This window comes from Asterias amurensis, chromosome 2 (genome assembly GCF_032118995.1).
Source record: "Asterias amurensis chromosome 2, ASM3211899v1".
NCBI classification, from domain to species: domain Eukaryota; kingdom Metazoa; phylum Echinodermata; class Asteroidea; order Forcipulatida; family Asteriidae; genus Asterias; species Asterias amurensis.
This window is the reverse complement of record NC_092649.1, coordinates 14,239,813-14,262,876: the sequence shown is the minus strand read 5'-3', so window position 1 is coordinate 14,262,876 and position 23,064 is coordinate 14,239,813. Positions and strand designations below refer to the sequence as shown.

The following is a 23,064-nucleotide window of genomic DNA, read 5'->3' as shown; positions in this document are numbered from 1 at the left end:
GAATTCCAATAAACTCAGGGGCCATTCAGAATGCTTTTAAAAATATATTTTGTTCTCAAAAGAAAATTGTGGGTGGGTGGGCCATAAGAAATAACTGAAAATTAAAAGATACATATAGAGTATAATGTTAACAAACGACACTGCGTTTCTAGAGCATTGTCTTACCACTAGACCACCAAGGCTGCCCTGTAGCTAGAGGCAGTTTGAATTCTTTATTTTAGCAGCTGTACTGCAACAATTTATAGTTACATCAGGGATAAAGATTATTATTAGGTTTTACCCACACACTGATGTGTGGTATTCTCAGTACTTTCAAGATTTTATTGAAGACAAAAAAAAAAAAACAACAGACAGGCATTAAAAATATTCAGTCTAAATACTAAAATGAAATACAAAATTGCTTGAAGAGATAATTGCCTGGTACCCATGCTGAATACGTATTTATTATTGGTTTAAAGAAAACAATCAAACTTGGCAGCCAGAGGCTGAATTGCGTTTAAAATTACGGGGCATAAGAAAATAAATATACTTGTTCAAAATTACAGAAAAACATTACGACATAAAAAAATATTTATTTAAGTACTTACCAGTGTGACTGTGATCTCCCCAAACTGTTTCCTCTCATTCTCTTCAGCCCAGTACTTCTCACATTTATGCTGAATGGAGAAAACAATCAAAAGTTTATCAAAGTATTAAAGCAGGTAATTGACAGAAAACTTACCTAAAACAATATCATTGTATATTGGCATTTAAAAACAAATTGGTTTTAAATACTACTGAAAAACCCCCAACCCAACCCACATATTTTGCGCAGAATTGTTTTCTTAAACCTGTTTATTAAAAAATTGGGGCCATTGTGTACGTGGTACATGTACAATGTACATTCAATTTCCATTGTTTACGTTGAACTTGTGTATAATATTTCGGGAAAAAAAACGATTTACTTAGTAGTTTGCTGCCAACTAGTGCTCGAAAGTCTCCTATTTATATGATTAATATGTTGAGGAGGCAAGTCTGACATGAACGAATAAGCCATAATATAGTATCCGGGGGGCTGCCTGCTGTCTATTGCCTCAAAGAATGTAATTTCCTGGTGTACAGTTTCATGAAATCAACTATGATGTGGAGACCATTAGATGAGCCTAAAAGGCAAATTTAACAAGGAGAGGTTGACAGTATAAAACACTGTGAGAAACAGCTCCCTCTGAAGTAACGTAGTTTTCGAGAAAGAAGTAATTTTCCACAAATTTGATTTCAAGACCTCAGATTTAGAATTTGAGGTCTCGAAATCAAGCATCTGAAAGCACACAACTTCGTGCGACCATGGTGCGACAAGGGTGTTTTTTTCTTTCATTAATATCTCGCAACTTCGACGACCGATTGAGCTCAACTTCTCACAGGTTTGTTATTTTATGCATGTTGAGATACACCAACTGTGAAGTCTAGTCTTTGACATTTACCAATAGTGTACAGTGTCTTTAAGCTGTGTATCAATCTAAATTGCTTAGTAAAGTGTAATGTCACATTGCAAATCACTATGGTGTTACTGACAACTCATCTCAAGATCAATCTTAGCTTTTTGTGAAAACTAATCCCCTGGGATCAATTCATAGAAAAAAGATTGATCATAAGTGCCGTTCCATCTTCCCTGCTGAGCAAAGTGTGATGTCACAATACATATCACTATATGATACTGACAACTCAACTTAAAGGAACACATTGCCTTGGATCGGTCGAGTTTGTCTTTGAAAAAGCGTTTGTAACCGTTTGTTATAAAATGCATATGGGTAGAAAGATGTTGTAAAAGTAGAATACAATGATCTACACAAATATGCCTCGAAATTGCACGGTTTTCTTTTTACCTCGTCGACTAACACGGTCGGCCATTTATGGGGGTCAAATTTTTGACTCCCATAAATGGCCGACCGTGTTAGTTCGCGACGTAAAAGGAACACCGTGCAATTTTGAGTGATACTTGTGTGTATCATTATATTCTACTTTTAAAACATCTTTCTAACCATAATGCATTTCATAACAAACGGTTACAAACGCTTTTTGTAGACCAACTCGTCCGATCCAAGGCAACGTGTTCCTTTAAGATGAATCTTAGTGTTTTGTACAATCGAGCCAGAATAAATTAGTACAGTTTTTCCTTCACTCCCAAACCATGGTGAACAGTTTGAAGTGATTAATCAAATTGAACTGAGGAAGTGCCATAAGTGGTAAAAAACCTTATTTATACTGACTTGTATTGTTAAGATTTAAATGGATTTCTATGGTTTCAAACGTCATAACAAGGAAACAGCATGTTATTTGTCTCAAACACAACAAACAAACATTTCACAATGTAAACAAAATCAATCTTTCATGGCCCAGTTTTATGGCTCTGCTTACACTTACCAAAGAATCGGTGCTTACGTAAGCAGGGAATTTCGCGCTTATGTCAAGTGTATTTCACAGGTAAGTAGAGAATTTGTTCTAGGCATTCTTCGTCTACACAGCTAGTGCAGAAGTTTGGCCCTTGCAAAGTAAGCAGAGAACGAACGCAGAATTCGGCGGTAAGCAGAGCCATTAAATTAGACCCCGATTGAAACATCAATTTTTCTGTTCAATTTCATGGACGTAAGTCCTGTATAAGCTTGGGTGATATCACGATTTTATCGAATATCGCGATATTAATTTGGAAACGATTTCGATATCGGTTCGATTTGGTTTTAATTGAAATATCGATATATCGCGATATATCGCGATGTCGATTAAGCATCGCAATATCGCGATGTATTTCCTAGCTGAGACATCTTGCACCCCATAGGTTTGGAGTAAAACCAAAAGAATAGGTCATTATATTACCTCTCTTATGCTATGACTGTCTCTTCTACAACTTTCACTGGGAGTTTGAAGACTGATGATGTCAAATTTAATTAATCGCGATTATATCGAATATCGCGATATATTATCGGCGATATATCGTGAATAAAATAATTCGATATCGCCCAAGCTTAGTCCTGTATAGCCAAACAAACCATATAAAGCTATGCACACTGTTCACAAATGTGCAGCATGTTTGGATTATCCTGTTCAAAGTATAACGGAACCTTCAAACAACTAATGTTTCAACTGAAAGTATCGAAACAACAATGACTTCCTCTGTACCTTCAACCTTCACCTCAATATATACGACAGAATGACCATTTATATCTCATGTACCTTTCCTCCCTCGTACTCATTGCATGCCATTATGACAACCTCCACCCCGCTCTCCCACAACATCCTCCAGAAGTCGACCACAGTGTGCGGTAACGGACCCTGCGCTGCGATGTAGACTTTATTGCCATGTACATCCTGGTAAAGAGAAACCAGATTTGTTAATGTCAAACATATCTGATTTGTTTCAGTTTTGTTTAAAATCAGTAAAATCAATATACATGATATCATCAAGAAAGTACAATGTAAATTAACACAATGTGTAATATATGTATGTAATTAATTGTTCTGATGACTATGTCAAAGGTTAAATCATGTACAGTTTTATTTCTTTGTTCAGTGTTTCATGTACATGTACATGGAATCAAAACTACAAAGTTAAACTTCCTGGTGTTTAAACTAGCATTGATTCCGATTCAAACCAGATTCAATCTGGCTCGCTTTAAATCTGAAATCTGAATTGATAGGAAATACTGGTGTATATCCTGGACACAATTTCATGACGTGGTTACCAAAGATTTATGTGATTTGCGACGCTCTGTTAAGGGTCTGGGTACTTTTTGAAGGACACAAAAGACAATGTCCACCGATTTGACATAAAACTCAAACATTCTGAAAGTAATGTTGGTAAAAAAGCTTCCCATTACTTGTAAGGTGCTGTAGTTTTGTGAGAAATGAGTAAAACATGTTACGACAACTATTTAGCATGTAAAATTAATTTTCATGACATTGTTTTACTCATTTCTTGAAAACTACAGCTACAATGTAGTAATATTTTACGGTAAGCTTTCTACTACCATTATCTTAAAACAATGTCAGTTTAAAGATGCTATGTCAGATTTTTGGCCGATTTGACCCCCAAATTTTGATTTAAAATTCAATAGGTATTTTGATGGGGGTCGAGAATGTTAAAAGCTTTCATTTGAGCCATTGCTTGAAAAAGTCCGCCAATTATTAGTAGCAGTGAAATAGAGTTCTCAAAATTAGTTTTTGTTGGGATTTCGACAATATATCACGTGACCAATTCTTATGTGTTTTAAAAGAAACGTTTTAAATTTTTGTCATGGTTCCTGACCACTAAAACTAAAAGTTAAACTTTTTTTCGTTAGAGCTGGTGATTCTTTGAAATACCATTCACTCATATATTTTTTAATGTTTGGGGCCAAAAATCTGACATAGCATCTTTAATGTAAATCTGTGTTCATTGTGTTTTATGTTACAAACAAATACACCAATTTTCTTAAGCACGCATATCTACACAGCACGGCAATGTCATGTTTGAGAAGTTTCGTTTTTATATTGGGATTTATTGGTATTAAGAATACTTCATTACTCAACAAAACTGAAAGATATTCATGAGACTCGATTTCAAAATTTATCATAAGTTGTTTTTAGTTATTACACAGAGAAGTGTTTTTACTCAAATGGAAAACACAAGCAAGATCAGGTCTGCGATCTAGTGTTAAGTTTTAGCCCTAGTGAACACAGTCCAACTCTAATAGTTACAGATCTACACTTACTTCCCTTTAACACTACCATTTTGCAATACTGCTGAATGGCCTTTCCAAATTCTGATCAAATATTTAGTTTATTGAATTGAAGCATTTCCTCCTTGTCAATATCAATTATATCTCCTGCAGATTCATTACATGTAGGCCCCTACATGTTTTAGTCCTTCACGTCTACTGAATTCGAACCTGGACTAAAATAATAAATTGTTCAAGATCCAACAAAACAGCATGACATGTACAACACGAACAGGATTTGAATTTGGTTCTTGAAGGGTGAGCTCGCAAGTGGCAAATATTTTCTATGGTTTAGAGCACTGCTACATGTACATGTATCTATGGGTAAGTATCCCTGTAAATATTAAAAAACAAACACTTTTTTGGAGGAGTGGGGGTTGGGGGGTGTCCAGTTTTAATCATTACAGTACAGGCAGGGTATATATACTTGACAGGTTACTGTCAAAGCCATGTATTCTAACTTGGTTTTTTCCTGACATGTAAATAACAAACCTGTGGAAATTTTGGCTCAAATGGTTATCAAAGTTGCAAGAGAATAATGAAAAAAAAAACCCTGTTGCACAAATTTGCCTAAAATAATAAAATGCTTCAGACCTGAAGTCTTTTAATAATTGTGGGATAAATTACCTCTTTCTCCAAAATTATGTTACTTCAAAGGAAGCCGTTTCATACAACGTTTACTATAAACAGCTCTCCATTGCTCATTACCAAGGAAGTTTTATGCAAAAAAATTTTGTTTTCAGTAATTACCAGTAGTGTCCAGTGCCTCTAAACAAAATGTTTTAAAGTATAAATTCAACATCCATGGGGTGAACTAGTAGACACGCTGCCCCCCCCTCCCCCACCATAGTCTTCCAAAAGTGGGGTATCCGGTTATAATTAACATGCCCTCCTTATAGCCTTATAGTGCCAATTCCAAATATTCAAATAGACTTTCACTTTTTCATACTGACTGAACTTTCAAACTGAAAATAGCCTTTTCCTTCAGAGATGAAGTTAATGAAAAAAAAAGTGACAGTCGACAATAATTTAACCAACTAGACTGAAATGAATGCATTCTCCCCAAAGTAACACCTTTAAAGGCTTTAGACACTATTGGTAATTACTCAAATTAATTATTATTACCTTCTGTGGTAACGAGTTATGGGGAGAGGTTGATAGTATAAAACATTGTGAGAAATGGCTCCCTCGCAAGTAATGTAGTTTTTGAGATTTTTCCACTAATTTGATTTCGAGACCTCAGATTTAGAACTTGAGGTCTCAAAATCAAGCATCTGAAAGCTCACGACTTAATGTTCAAGGGTGTTTGTTCTTTCATTATTATCTTCGACGACCAGTTGAGCTCAAATTTTCACAGGTTTGTTATTTTATGCATATACGTTGAGATCCACCAAGTGAGAAGGCTGGTCTTTGACAATTACCAATAGTGTACACTGGCTTTAAAACTCAAAGTGCAGCTCGATTGAATGAATGTGCATGACAATGGTCAGCACTCTCTGGTGGTGATACAGTCCCTATCTCATTGAATTACACCACTCTACAAACACATTTATCATCAAGAGCTTCTAACTGATATCATAAAAGCGCAAACAATGAAAGACGGAAATGAAGTAGAATGGACTTTAACATGAAACTCTGCATCCTGCATTGCACACAGATAACTGGGAAACATTTTGGTCAGCATAACGGTTTAACCAACAGATAAATTTGCTCTGGAAATCTTATGGCTTTACACACAGATCTAGGGTCCATCCTGTCCAATAGACACACACAAACCCAATCTTGTATTTAAGCATGCAATGTTGGACCTCTTTTGCAACAGCTCCCATTGGTTTTGTACACATTACCCATCTGTGGACCTTTTCTCGAAGCGTGGGTGTTATTAGTCCCCGGTTTGAATATGTATACCTAATGTAGGCGCACACACACACACACACCAGCCGATGAACAACAAACTGAACATCTAGGCTAAGTAACATCCAAAAAAGAGAATGTTAACAAATTTGAAGAATTTGTTAAAAATCTACAAAACAGCAGACTGTGTTCTTTCACGAATTTCACAAAAAAAAAAAAACAATTTCAAGGGATATTTATGTGAATCATTATATTTTACTATTACAATATCTTTCCAACCGTGTGTCTTTTCATATAACCTTTTTAAAGCCCAAATAACCAAATCCAAAGGCAATTTGGCACTTAACAAAAAACACCATCTTCTGTCAAAATGTGTTGGGAGAAAATTTAAAATGTTTTGGTCTTCTAGCCAATAATTTCACTGAATGCAACCTTAACACAATAATAACTATTAAACTATGTACTCAAGCACCTTTTGACCCAAACCAACTTTATCATCACAACATGATAGAGAATGGAGAATAAATCTAAACATTCAAGTGGTAGTTTATTTATATGGTGTGTGTTGTCAGGGCAATGTCCAAAAACAAATTTTCTGAGATTTTATGCCCTGGATTTTGCATGGCATTTGAGCCCTTTGAGCTTCTACACAATGTAAATGTACCTCTCTAATTCTGAAGGATACATGTAGGAGGATTTGACCTATAGCAGAGTTCAAGCAACAGGGCAACCTCATACATTTCATGACCGAGAGTCGAGTTCTTACTGGTCCATTCATCATCATGTGGCAGGTTTTATTTTTGATATTAACCAAGCGCGCACGCGAGTGTTCACGCACACAGTAAATGCCTAGGACAAGTAGAATAGCGCCCGGGCAGCCCATCCAACACATGAACAAACTTATAATCATGGTCCATTTAATTTCAGTCGTCATTTTCCCATGCTCCAAACAACTGAGTATTGTAAAACAAATATAACATGATTCATTTCGGGTGACTAGTCGGTATGAGCTTCCCTGGGTATTGTAAGTTTGCAAACTAGTTTATCAACTAGTTTGTCAACTTCTTATACCTTATTGTGGAGCTAATATCGACTAGTCACCCTCAAACCATGTTATATTAATTTTGTATAATATTTTGAACCTTTACTCTAGGTAGGTGTACATGTATGCCTGAGCTGGAGGGCTACTTTCATACAAGTAACACTATGCTGAGCTTGGTGAAATCATTAAGTTGGTTTCCCTTCAGAATATACTAGAACATGTTTCAGAGAGCAGGTTGCAACAGTTCATTAAATCTTTCAGCGTTGATCAGTTGCTAGGGACTGGTTAAAGTCATCTTGAAAGAAAATAGTAGTAAAACAAAAATTATGAGCCCAAGGCCACACAGTTTTTAGAATGGGAAATAGGACTAGTAGAGGGTGCTATTGTTAATTTTTTTAAGGGGAGGGGGGGGGGCTCCCTTTGGCAAAGAATCAACTAAAAGATGTGTATGATAAATTTATCACTAAAATAAATGGTACATGAAAGGGGTCAACTGCTCGGCAAATCTCTCAGCCTGTCCCCCTCAAATAAAATTGGCCCCTGATCGAAACACAGTGTATGTTTATGTTTGATAATTTTCTGGGAAAAAACTATGAATCACCAGAAGTCTGGATATGAAGGGAGGAAACTCAGTGACAGCAGGACCCTGTGCATGGAGGAAATCAAGTCCTGCCATAGTCAGGTGCAGTGTGTGTGTGTGTGTGTGAACTGGATATGACAGCCCACAACACTTGCTGTACTTGTTTATGGTCTGTGATGTTAATGCTCCGTTCTTAAAAGGGCAAGGGCACCAAGGCATTTTCTCCTTGGTGAAAGGCACCCAATAAGGAAATTACAATTTTCTACTGAAGCATTTCAAGGACACCAAGGCATGGATGCAATCACCTTTATTACCTCTGTGAAGTAACAAGATTGCTGTGAAATTGGGTTTGACTCAAACACAGGAACCTGGGTTCCAACCACGCAGTTGGGTCGTTGCCAATTTGGAAGTATATTCTGCATTTTCTTTTCTCTTCATGCAGCATTTTCTTGTGGTTTCTATGTTGTTTTATCACTTGCCTGTCAAAGACAACAAACTTTTACCATACATGTAACTCTCCCAGAGTTTCCCCAAAACACATTTTCTCTAATGTGGTTCAAACCATAAAAGCACATCTAGTCAGGAGAGTGCTTATTTAATTTCAAAAATATTGTCTGCGTCTGGGCTACCAATTGGCCAGCGTATAGAGAGCATCATGTGTAGAAAAATTTGCCATACAGATTCTGGCATTTAGATTAACAAAATACTGTTATTTTGCCGTTTCCCTTTTGTTTAAATACTATTTACTTCCTTTAACAGATTCTAAAAATATCCCCTCTGTTTGCAGAAGATCTTGAAAACTACATGTAGTGTATTTCCACTTTTATGTAGTCTACGCTATGTACCAGCTGAATGGAACTTGCATCGTTCGCATTCACAAACACAAGGACATCAGAAACCATGGATAAAAAATATAAAACTTCAGTACATTAACACACTGTGTACTTTTACATCAGATAAAGGCATTACCATAAGTTGTCACTGAGGATGTTTTGCTAAGTTTTAAAGGTGAAAATCATAGCCAAGTACAGCATTAAGAAGACAAACTCGAAGAAAAACTCGAAAAACCAACTTGAAGACCAACTCAAAGACAAACTCAAAGACAATCTCAAGACAAACTCAAAGGCAAACTTGAAGACAAACTCAAATACAAACTCAAAGACAAACTCTAAGACAAGTTTAAAGACAAACTCATAGACAAGTTAAAAACAAGACAAACTCAAAGACAAACTCAAAGACAAACTCAAGACATACCTAAAGACAAACTCCTAGTCAAACTCAAAGACAAACTCAAAGACACACTCAAGACAAACTCAAAGACAAACTCAAACAAATTCAAAGACAAACACATGACAAACTCAAAAACAAACTCAAAGACAAACTCCTAGTCAAACTCAAAGACAAACTCAAAAACAAACTCAAAGACAAACTCCTAGTCAAACTCAAAGACACACTCAAGACAAACTCAAAGACAAACTCCTAGTCAAACTCAAAGACAAACTCAAAGACAAACTCAAACCCAAGGCATAAATTAGTAATCACCAAGTAAATACCAAGCTCTGAACAGTTGATGCTAGGGCCTATAAATACTTTCTTAAACATCAATCTCTAGCTGTGTAAATTCTCTCCATGAGTCAAAACATTGACCGTGATCACCCATCAAGTTCAGAATGTTTTGGCGGCAAAGCCACTCTGTTTGCCCCTTCCACCATTGATATCAACTAACGAGGAATTTTTTTCTTTCTTCTTCTTCTTTCTGAGATTGGGTATAGAGATTGGGCGCCAGCAGTCTGTCAGAAATCACTTGCTGAGCTGACCTCTGTCATACGGAGCAAGCTTTGGCGTTAATCGCGCTCGTAAATCCAAGATTGCATTCCATCGTCAAGATCACGTAAATACATTATGGAATCAAATAAAATCTATCCGGCTATTATTCAAGAACGAACTTCCTGAAGATTTTGAAAAGGCATTTTTGATGTCATTGGTAATTTATGTAGGAAGTGCCCTCGTACATGCGTCCGACTCGAACCCACACTCTACTGAATAGAAACACCAGAGTTTAAATTCGGTGCTTTTAACCGCTCCGCACACACACCCCAATGACTGTAAGAGGGAATGTTGGGCAAGTTTTTTTTTTTAAAATGCAACAGGAAGTTTCCTGAATGTCTCACAGATAATCAAACCATTTTCTGTTTTGCTTCAGATGTCAACTAACATCATGTTAGCCTACATGTAATGTAAGCCTTACATAAATCATCACGTTTGTTTCAACCATCAACTGACGAAATGGTTTGGTTTTAGTGTTTTTATTAGGTCAAGGTCTGTGAATTGTCACATGATGTTTTCCTGATTTAAAGATCTCTTCAAAATATTTGTCAACTTCCCATCAATTTTTTTTTAGAAATTGCTAGAATGTTTGCATTTGTGTTGAGTTGGTCTTTTAGTTTCACTGAAATAAAATGTAACATCCTACACAAAAACAGAACCAAAAACAACCAGTTGCTTCTTTAAGAAAAATCTCTGCACCAATTTAAATGACTTTTTTTTTCAAGTAGATCTGTAGATCTAAAACCATAAATCCTTCCAAACCAGCTGTATATTTTACATATAGAATGGCACATTTAGTGTTTCATTGATGAGGTTTGACGAATGTGAATAATCCAGCGAATGGTTTGCTGGCCTCAGGGGTTCCTCATTTTACAACTAGACCCTTAAAAATCACAGACGTTACCATTCCAGAGGTTAACAGACAATGTGCATAATCACCAGAAACACAAAACCGCAAGTTTGGACACAATGTGGAGTCCACATTGTGGACTATTAATTTCCCCCACTGGCGACTGTTTTACTTGGCAATTCCTTTAAAGGGACATTTAAAGGCTCAAGGATTTGTTGGAAAAATCGCATGCCCGAAACGTGTGATAGGCTCCACAAAAACAATGCAACAACATTGAAAAGGACCGGACATGTGACTTTGTGTTTTTGCGAAAAATTAGGTAACTGCCCAGCACATAAAACTTTGGAGAGTGAATACAGATTTTCATGGCACTAAAAAGAACTAACGAGAGGAAATGAGCCAAACAGCTAAATAAAAAGTTCATCATGAAGTACAATCAGTGTTCAAAGCACAATTTCCATGTTTCATTCAGTGCACATCATAAGAAGCAAAAGAAAACCAGCAAAAAACAGTCAACACCAAAATGCAAATAGCGGACACAATGTTTGACCTACATGTACTTCCACTCAAATCGAGAGGTCAAAGTGAAGGTCATGTCCCGACTTGAAATTTTCCAATGTAGTATGTTAAGGTAATCCAACTTCTAAACACAAAACTAGTTTTCATGTTTTCTCTGTAGAATTCTTTTACTAACAAAACTTGATTAAATAAATCAATATCGGCAATGTCTGGGCAGTTTGTGATGATTATCTCAACGAATGTATGTACTCTAAAGGGTTAATGAAGCGTATGATACCCTCCAAATTTCTAAAATCACTCTGTTTGACATAACAGCATTGAATGTGCTACAATGCCATATAGTCGGTGTACAAATGTACATAGAGTTCACTCATAAATGACGCATCACAGGCTTCAAACCAAATACAATTGCAGACTTTTTTCTGTCTTTTCCTTTTTGATGACATCTGAAATTATGTACTTCATTATCCACCAAATGAGTAACACGTGCCCACGTTTTGTGTCACACTGTGACCCCAAGTGCTCTCCAATTAACAGGGCACAGAGGTGGAATGTAATTTAGGTACCAGGGTTCATCCCATGGCCAAGCAGACCAGCTGCCTCTGAAACCTTACCCTAAATTATGTATGCTGCGCTTCATTTAGCTTCATTAATAAAACCATCATCAGACTTTGTGTTCAGAAGCTGCTCAGCACATTTTACTCTTTTATAAATTATTTTTAGTGGCTGCTCCCTTTTCTCTAAATAACCAAGGCCTGGTACTAATAAAAGCTTGATTGCCAACTCCCACCCACATGTTACTTGGATATTCACAACTCACAGATAATTGCATTTTTAATACTTCTGGATTTCTATTTATTACAGTTGTTTTCGTACTGGTTGAATGTTTTTAGGAATTTTTTACTCCTGCTGTTATAATTCCGTATTTTCTTATGTTTTAGTTTGTCTATTTGTCCATGTTCAGCGCCCTAGAGCATGTTACATGATTAGGGCGCTATAACAGTTTTGGTATTATAATTATTATTTTAAAATATGGACAAAAACTCACAGAAAGTTATGGATTTTGCACACATTGTCTAGCTAGAAAATGAAGCCTTGCTTGTTGTTCTTGTACTGAGAGTACTGAAATAATATTATTTAGTGTTGCTCTTCTCGAAAGTTGGCACCCCCTCCCGTTATGACAACAATGGTTTGATATTTCCTGAAACGATTATTGCTATTAGTTTTATTTCAATTTTATTATTACAATTTTTTTATTTATTTATTTATTTTTGTTTTTTTGTGTTTTTTAGGGGGGGATTGAGTAGAGAAAATGGGCGCCAGCAAACTGTCAGAAATAACTTGCTAAGCTGACCTCTGTCGTACGGAGCAAGCTGGGCGTTGATTGCACTCACCAATCCAAGATGTCACTCCATCGTCAAGATCAAATAAATATGTCATGGAATCAAATTAAATATATACGACTACAATTGCAATTCAATGGAAAAATAAGTTTACCGTGATGTAGTTGGCGTTGATGTAATCTGATCCTTCAACATCCTCCAACTCCGGTAAAGAGAAGCGTGTATAGTCAACTGTTGAAGGAAAAACAAAAGTGTGTAAAAGAAGCTACGCTTTTCCCTTAACTACAAAACTGCATAGCACACTCTGTACATTTATACAAGGTAAAGTAAGGAAACCTTGTATTAGTGGAATCCTACATAAATAAATGAGTTTTTGAGATATTGCTGAAACTCTGGAGCGGTTTTGTCCATGCAGTAAGAATAATCCGTGATTGGAATACACAAAGAAAAGTTTCATACACAAAAATTACTCAGATTGAAACGTTTTTGACTTTCTACAAAACATTCCTTTAAAGGCAAATTGTTACACTTTTAACAGACAGTGTTTCTTTCCAAAACCAGGAAATTGTTTTGGGTCATTAATTTGTTGAAGTAATTATATCAGCCAGGATCTGATAAAAGGGAGTCCAAATTGAAAAAACTAGGTGTCCAAATTATTTTGTAATTTACAGATACAACAGGATGTCCAAATTTAAAACAGGGTTTCCAAATTTAAACAGAACCTCCGAAAGACACCCAGACACCCCTCTGGCTTACACTATGCCATGAATTATGAGTACCTTGTGGCACACAGGAGTTGGATTAAATTCCAGAATTAAGGAAGGACGGTTTAAAGGCAGTGGACACTATTGGTAATTGCTCAAAATCATTATCAGCATAAAACCTTACTTGGTAACGATTAATGGGGAGAGGTTGATAGTATAAAACATTGTGAGAAACGGCTCCCTCTGAAGTAACGAAGTTTTTGAGAAAGAAGTAATTTTCCACGAATTTGATTTCGTGACTTCAGAGTTAGAATTTGAGGTCTCGAAATCAAGCATCTGAAAGCACTCAACTTCATGTGACAAGGGTGTTTTTTTCTGTCACTATTATCTCGCAACTTCGATGATCGATTGAGCTCAAATTTTCACAGGTTTATTAATTCATGCATATGATGAGATAATTACCAATAGTGTCTACTGTCTTAAATGTACGTGTACTTACATGGGAGGATATCTTTGTATCTATTCTTGCGAAGGTTGACTTCACTCTCGCCTTCCGCCGTCGAGAAAGTCTTCTCAGTCTTATACCTTGTTGATTGCTGCTTCAATGCCTGCAATTTGTTAACATAAAAACAATACGGTTTAAGTAAGACGATCCTCATAAATTACTCAGGAATAATAATCAGGAAAGGATGGTTTTTGAAAGACAAGTAAAGTAAAGAATGACCTTGGCTGTTTCTGTCGTAGAGTTCGAGGGAACCCCATCCTTCCTCCTCCGTCCAGTTGCAGTTCTACTATGTGTATCAGCATTGTAGCCTTACCATAACAAACTAAATAACTTACAGATACAAAGGGCCCGAAATTAACACTGAATCTCAGGCCAGTTATTTTAACATCGAACCAGTAAACTTACGACAGTGTTTTTGATAACTTCACTGCATTTTTAACCTAATTCAATTGAATTTTGAAAGTATTTAATTTAAATGAGACGAATGTGAAACAACTCAAATAAGAAAGAAAGTGTTCTTCTCATTTTATTCCGATAGTTTTCAGGGACTTTACAAACGTATAAGCCCTGCCGTCGTCTTGTGAAGTCCAAGCCCCCGCCCCCCCCCCAAAAAAAATACCCCCAAAAACACCACACACCCCAATACCCATAAACAAATATAAACTAAGTCCACATACAAATGCACACCAAACTGATAACACAAGAAAATGAGAACTTCTCTTTGTTCTCATTGTTTAATTTAGCGACGTCTGAATTGGTGTTGTAGAAAACAAAGCGAGGACGCCCTCGCTTTGTCAAAACACCCGGACCCCTTTCGTTAAAAATTTCAGTTTCAACTGGTAGACCCACCCACCACATCAACAACCAAAATGGTACCTGTATCAGAATTTATCAGATTACACTTAAGGAAGTATTTGAAATAGGCTGAGCTTCTTTGGGGCCCTTGTGCGGGCCTTGGACTTTGACAGTTAGATACTTCTCACTGTGTAAATTTGTGTTTAAAAATGTTAACAACAAGCACTCAAATTGTATGTGTATTGAATGAGTATTGAATACATGCCCTGTATGATTCGCTTTTGAAAGGGCAAGGGCACTGAGGCATTTTCTCCTTAATAAAGGGCCCCCAATGAGGACATTGTAAAATTTGTACTGGACATTTCAAATACACCAAGGCAATGACCAGGGGGCATGGAGGCAATCGCCTTTGCTGCCTCTGTAAGGTTTCAGGCATGTACATGTAAAGTACATGTACCTGTGTGTGTTGAAATTCATTAAATACATGGCTTCAATCACGTGTAGCAAGTGTCACGCTTCGTTTCGCTTTTCCTTGAGGGCGCTTCACTTTACAATGGAAGATGATGATTAATTGTTACGATCCATAAAACAATCCCCTGGTGTTTCTCATTATTTAAGGTGACATCAGCACTTCATCTAGAAGCAGTTCCAACCATGCCAGTGAATCATACCTCTCGCTGGCCATTGGCAAAAGTGATATTTCCTATCCCAGTTATAACCACAATTGAGAAACTGACTTGGGGTAAATTTTTTAAAGTAATTAAACATTTGAGATAATTGACCAGAGTTGGACTAAAACCTGTGACCTCCAGATTAATGTGCCAACGCTGACATTAGCATGTTATCTAAAAGCAATTTCAACTATGCCAAATAATCATTGCTCTTGGTGGCTTATTGGCAACAGCGATATTTCCCATCCCAGTTATAAACCACAAGCAAAACTGACTTGGGGTAAAATTTTAACATTATTTGGGGTTTAAACAAAGTCAAAACCTGTGACTTCTCGATTATTAGTGGAAGATATTGCTATTCATTTGAATAAAAATATAGTCTGCCGGACTAATGTGGTCATGTGTTTACTGACGTTTTAATGGCCCTACTCTAAAAGCACTGGCCTCATGGTCCAGTGTACAATTCGAGTCATGGACATGAAGAATGCATTTTCTGTGAAGCACCATTCAGAATTAAGAACTCATCAGGAAGTGCGTCTCCGAACCCGGAGATCCTGATGTCAAAGGGTAACACAGAGCCATGTCTAATGTGCAATAACCACATTGGACTACACTCGTCAGTGTGTCCCTTGACACTGGTCCGCTTGCCAAATGCTGGTGAAAACACCTGAAGACACCGGACTTAGATTTAGTGGAAAATCCACAAGACCGCAGGACTTGTAAATTAACTCTTTGTGAAATCCACCGCTGGATTTTATTTATAAGACCAGATTCAAAATGAGAAGAGACTAGAATCTATCTGAGAACACAGTTTAATCATCTAAACTGTTTCATTTGAACAAACACTAAAAGAGGATTGTCTCTTCTGTTTTATCAGCAACGCTGCCGATTATTTGTGAGACTCAAACTCAACATTTAAAGCAACATTACTTACAGAATTGGTTTTACTAGCAAAAAAGTTGCAGACAGTGTAAGCACTTTATGTAATCCACCATACACTGACAAACCTGTAGAAGTTTGAGATCGATTGGCCTTCTAGGTCACAAGAGAATAGTGAAAACCCGATAATAAACTTTGAATTGCATCGATGCCAAAACAAAAATGAATAAAACGCTCACTGAGTGATAAAACTTCAAACACGAAATTAGATGAATTATTTCTTATCTAATATGAAATTTCAGACAGAAATATTTCAAGGGATGTTGAAATCATCATTAAACCGTGTAAGTTTTTATGTAAATCTGTGATCTTCACGATTTTTGTTTCTAACCAATTCTGTAACTTTCTTTTAAATCTCATTCTTTTGAGACAAAAATGCTGAATTGAAAAAAAAACCAAGAGCGCTTCAATTGTCCTGTCTTGAGTTTACTGGCCCGACAATGAAATCACTGGCCTCGGGCAAATACATGTACCCTAGTGTAAAATTCAAGCCCTGGGACCAGTCAAAATTATCTCCAAGTGGTCCAGCTGGTTATTTCAGTGCTAAAAAGCACCAAGCATTAAAAACATCAAAGACTAGTGAAAAAAAGTTGACTGGTCTAGTGAAAAGACAAGCTGAATGGTCCTGCCACTGCCGGCTAGTCACTGAACAAAATTGCAGGCAAACCCTGTGTACCATTTCAGCTTATTTCCAAGAGTGACCTTGCACATTCCGGGGCATTTCCGGACAGGCAAGCACACTTGTCATAATAGTGTCACTGAACAGTTTCATATTTCGTACATGTATCTTGATTTTGAGTAACACAAAATCAAGACCTGGAAAAGCACAGTTAATCAATCATGCACCATTTTCCGAGGGACGCTGGCTCTGCTATTCACTCTCCAAGCTAGGCAAGGAAATTCATCTTCAAGAGGGAAAGGCCATGTTCATTTTGCATGTCCTTGACACTTCCACCTCTATAGTATTTTGAGTTACAAGTGTCCCCACCCCCCTCTCTTCACATCAAAAGTTGATAAAAAATGGTATAGTGGAAACCCCTCAATATGTGACGGTACTTGTTTTCTTCAAACACATTGTGTATATAAATTGTGACACAGGAAGTCCAACAATTAAGATAGGCCTACTTAGGTTGAAGGTGAATGCCACAAATCATAACTTCTTTAGCTCTACTTGGCATATAATTGGACTACATGTAGGAAATAGCACCACACAAAAAGGGGTTCAGTCAAGTCTTATATGCCACGATTTCCATCTGTTAAAAGGTACACTATAGGAAATTTGTTTACCATTTGGAATAGCTTAATGAAGGTAATACAACCAAAATTGCTACAGATTCCCAAAAGTCTAAAAGTCTCTGTCGAAATATAAAGGAAGAACACATTTTGTTAAAAAATACATGTGTGGGTAGCTGCACTTGTTCACTGTAAATATAAGATACTTTTTATTTTCCCCCTGCTTCCTTTTTCGACGATAATCTTCAGATAAAAAACATGTTTCAGTTAATTAGAGAAGCAAGTCCTCATTTCATTTACTCTGAGGGCACTCTCAATTTGGAAAACGGGTTTTGGAAACTTTTAAAGGGCGCACAGGCCAAGACCAGGGCAACAGAGGAAGTGGCCTCTAGTGGCCTTTGTGCTGAAACTGAATCAATTACACATGAAATGTCCACTGTGCTTAAAAAAAAATTGAATTGAATTTAAAGGCTTACAAATATTTTAATAAGTTGGGCATTAATTCACCTGGATGCAATTCACGTAGTTCTTTAAAAGCATCTTCAACAGAAAAACGCACATAAACCCATGTACACCCCCTTGTTTTGAACCTCCCCTATAAAAAACCACATCCCCTAAACACCCCCATAGCAACACACTGGAACACCAACTTCTTGGCACTTCAGTGCGCCACACATGAGGTTGTCTTTGCTTGCAAATAACCGCATGTTCGTTTGTCACTTTGTAGACATCCTGTGCTTCATAATAATATGATATGATGTGGTTAATTTGCAGTGACCGTGAGATCAGAGGCTGTCATGACAGACTGCATCAGTCTGGTCACTCTGGTCTAATGTGTCTTGTCTGATAGGACATTGTGTGTGGCTTACCTCGGGTCATGTCCAGGAAGGACTGAAATATGTTATCTCTCTACTGGTTATCAACAACTCAGACAACGTCAAGACAACGCTATTCTTAAACATGTTAAAGAGGGCCTCCAAGGTCAACAAGAGAATGCACTCTAACCTGGTCCCAATTTCATAGAGCTGCTAAGCACCAACATGTCCTTAGCATGAAATTTCTTTCTTGATAAAAACAGGATTACCAACCAAATTTCCAGTTGTTGCATATTGCTTGTTACTGGTAGGCCCCTATTGTTTGTTGTTGTTTCCTTATCCTGAAAAATCACGTGGAAATTTGGTTTGGTAATTTTCTTTTTTATCAAGGCAAAAAATTCATGCTAAGAAAATTGTTGTGCTAAGCATCTCTATGAAATTGGGCCCAGATGTTAAAGGGAAGGTATATGTTTGGTAACAGAAACTTTTGCTTAGAAGCTTACAGAAACTTACAGCAGCTTACGATAGAATACAGGCAATTTGAGAAATAATTCACATCAAAGTAATGTGGTTTTGTGAAAAGATGACAGTTTATATGTCATAAGAATTGATAATTCAGTTCATGACACATGTCTTGGGTTATTATTTTAGTCATTTATTTTACAAACTTCCTGTCAGTGTTAATTTGTGATATTGTTCAATGTACATGTATTCTACATGATTGTCATTGTGAGAGTTGAAGAGTTGAAGTGCTTTATGTATGAGCTGGAGCTCTCAAACTGACAGAATGTATACTTAAAAAGGCACTCAACGCATTTGGTAATTGTCAAAGACCAGTATTCTCACTTGGTGTATCCCAACATGAATGATCCATAAAGCAACAAATCTGTGAAAATTTGGGCTCAGTTGGTCATCGAAGTTGCCAGAGAATAATGAAAGAAAAAAACACCATTGAGTTAGAAATTACCACTTTCTTTGTTACTTGAAAGGAAGCCATTTCTCACAATGTTAACAGCTCTCCTTTGCTCATAACCAAGTAAGCTTTTATGCTAACAATTATTTTGAGTAATTACTAATAGAGTCCAGTGTCTTTAAATGAAATACATGAAGACCACATTTGCCCGTGTAAAAAATATTTCAATGCGTTAAATTAGTGCTAATCAACCTATTTCTAATATTCTATCACAATCTGTACAGGATGCCTACAGAAACACCCATACAGTGTACCCAGAGGTAATGGAGCCAGCCACTTTCAAACGAACCGGAAGTCGTTTTATGTGCTTTTTGTTGTCTACTTTTAAATGATCAAATTCACTTTTTCTATGAGTCATCAACAAAACAAAACAATTTCAAAACAACAAGACATGTTTCAGTGGTTTGTCTGCACAATGCAGTGAACCATTTACAAGACGACTGTGAGGCCAATCTTTATTTAATGCTATGAACACGTACCAATGCACTGAACAAATCAAAAAGGTGTTGTAAAGTTTTTAAACGACCATGAGATCTCAAGCCATTGTCCGAACCTGTCAGCCTAGGTCAGTAAGTATCAAAGGATATGAGCAGGTCGTGTCAGCTCAATCTTTAGTGCAGTACTAACAAGTCCTTTATTGGTAGACAGGTGGCAATTGTTTAATCTAGACAGCCAATGGGGGAAACACCTGGGACAATTGTTCCTAAATCCTTAAGAAAATGAACATTGGAACTGTCAAACCACACTTTACCTTGTTTACTTGAGAGTTGTTTACTTGTTTTTATTTGGCTGTTTGTTATTGGGGGAAGGTCATGTTTAAGAAGGTTCTCTTTAGTTCAAACAATGGGCAGTGCCAAGTATTTATAATTAAAAGTAGACATCTGTGTTTGTCCTTTGGACGAACACAACGCTGAACCAGGATGGCTGAACATTCTGTTTTCATTTGACAATGTTTACATTCGTGATCCAACCTCTGAAGATACGTGTATGACCACAAGTTTGAGACAGTAGAACGTGACCCTAATTCTATTCATTAGTTTATCGTTCATCCTGTAATTTTTTTCCCTGAAATTTATTCAATGAAGGTGTCAGACAGCATAAATGGAACCGAATTTAGTTACAACACCAATGTCATCACACAGGTAAATAATGTCTAGACTCGGAAGTTTTTTTTAGTGTCATACATTTATTTCAGGGAATTAAACCATGGCAAGCAGTCATGCAACAAGGCATTGACTATTTACTTTTCATGAATACACATCAGGAAAATTTACTTTTTGGTTTATGTATGCAACAATGAAAACCCTGAAAATTCAAAGAGTTTCATCTTTTGATGTAGATTAACACACATTGATAGAGGGCGCTGGCAGGTGGTGACGTCCTAGCCCTCACCCTATGGTGGAGTGGATTTGGTGTATTTGTGGTGCATTTTTGGAGCGGGTCTCTGGTGTACACCAGAAGTACACCACCGCCATAGTGGTGTAGTTGTGGTGTACCCCTGCCTGAAATAATGTATACTCGCATGGTGTACTTCTCGTACGTTCCAAAAATTTTTAAATTAGCACCAGAGCTACACCACTGGTGTACTTCTGGTGTACACTATTCTGGCGACTTTTGGTGTAGCTTGCTCAGATCTAATTTTGTGAAGTTCTGACACATTTCAAACTTGAAATGAGCTGTTCTGGAGCAGCTACTCCTATTAACAATTGAACACATTTCAATGAAAATTGTGTGTGTGAATATAGCACACCATGCCACATCCACAAGTCCAACTGTAACTAGAGAAACCATTGTTACTGTCCTCATATTGGATGCTATACACTAAAGGTAGTTTACTTAAATTGAAGCGCAGTGTAGCAATCTCTGACACAATGCAGTAATTTAATTGTTCAGTTCAGCAGTTCATGGTGTCAAATTTTACACTATACTGTTAAAAAGTGTTAGTAAGTGTCAGGCTTACTACCGTGTACTATACAGTGTGCTTTCATTAGTTAACGCTACATGTGCGTAAATGTGTACAAAGTGTGGACTTGGAGAAAAAAAATGTGTCACATAATAAAGGGACTTTAAACAATGTGAACTGACTAACACACATCCACACAGTGTTTTTTAAAGTGTTGAAGAATAGGATAGATTTTCCTTTAAAAAGTGTACAGAACAAAGGAATGCCCACAGTCAACACACACATGTAATGACTGAAACACAGAGCTTGGTGTGTTCGTGTGTCTATAATCAAAAAAGTACTTACTTCTGAGTACGTTTTTGCTTTTGCTTATTTACTTTTCTGTTGTTGAAGAGTTTTTGAAAAATGTGTGTAAATTATGGTCAGATACATGTAGGCCTAAACCTTGAGTTTCGTGGCAGAGCAGTTCAGTGCACTGGACTCAACTTCAGTTCAAGTGTTGTCAGAGCTTAGGTTTCGGTTCCTAGTCATTAGGTCATCACACTTTCAATCGCTTCTACCATCGGATAAGGCACTGGACACTATGGTAATTCGGTCTACTCAAAATACTTGTCAGCATACAAACTTACTAGGTAACAAGCATTGGAGAGCTGTTTATAGTATAAAACATTGTATGAAATGGCTCCCTCTGAAGTACAAAGTTTTTGTAAAAGAGGTAATTTCTCACTCCACTAAAAAAAAAGACTTCAGGTCTGAAGCCTTTTATTAGGCATCTGAAATACAAAAATTTGTGCATTAAGGATGTTTTTTTTTCTTTCATAATATCTCTTGCAACTTCGATGACCATATTTCACAGGTCTGTTATTTGAGTATTGTTGGGATGTACAACATACATGTAGAGCTAGTACACCAAGTGAAAACACTGTCTATGGCAGTTACAAAGGTGTCCAGTGCCGGTAAGCCTCTCAATGTGCTCTTTGGAAACTTATGTCGTGTCAGTCTCTGAGGTGGGAGTTAGCTCGAAGTAGTGGAAAGTAATGCTCCCCAACCAATCTTATCTGTTTCTTAATCTTATCATTTAATGGAGTTCAATCAATCGGATTTAACTTGACTGGTGAGACAGCTTGACCAGTCAGACAAAACGATGGGTCTGACAACTAGACGGGTCAGAGAACTTACTAGACAGGTCAGAAAACTCGACAGGTCGAACAACTCAACGGGTCAGACAACTTGACCAGTCGAAATTGTCAGTGTGACAACTTGATGGAGTGCCAAGTCGGCAGGTGAAAGACTGGTCTCTGGTAGTGACAATGTTTACACAAATTTCCTGTATAAATGCCGATATATTTCTGAAATGTTTGCACAAACTTTTGACAAGTTTTTCGTTGACCTTCTCATGCGCTGAAAAGTGCATGACCTAGAGAGAGGCCCTGTTCACCGTCAGACAGTTTGTCAGCTTGTGGAACTTGAATCTTGGCGTCTGTCCCATTTATCAAGTTGCTCACTCGTCCAGTTGTTCGACTGTCAAGTTGTCTGACTGATATCCATCCATCATATTATCATTTCAAAAGACTAAGTAAAGTAACAAACATGTCAAAAGCAAATTATATTATGAAAGTGAAACAGCAAATATTAAATGACATTCGTTAAAATTATAATTTTTTAATGTACAATCGACAAAACCAATACTTTGTCCTACCTGTGTGATTCCCCTTTAAAGTTTCAAATGCACTTTATATATTTTCTAAATATTTAGGCCAACTCAGTTGGGGGAAAAATCT

The 23,064-nt window shown here is 36.9% G+C and overlaps 1 protein-coding gene across 2 annotated transcripts in view; it reads right to left on the bottom strand.

The window, feature by feature from the left end:
• Window positions 1-23,064, bottom strand: part of LOC139953139 (uncharacterized) — a 47,092-nt gene that overhangs the window by 23,283 nt on the left and 745 nt on the right. For both annotated transcript variants that reach the window (XM_071952562.1, XM_071952570.1), the window contains exons 2-5: window positions 13,949-14,057; window positions 12,900-12,976; window positions 3,208-3,342; window positions 588-656 (exon numbers count right to left, since the gene is read on the bottom strand). In XM_071952562.1, coding sequence (XP_071808663.1) covers window positions 588-656; window positions 3,208-3,342; window positions 12,900-12,976; window positions 13,949-14,057 — 390 coding nt within the window. The remainder of the gene's footprint in view (window positions 1-587; window positions 657-3,207; window positions 3,343-12,899; window positions 12,977-13,948; window positions 14,058-23,064) is intronic.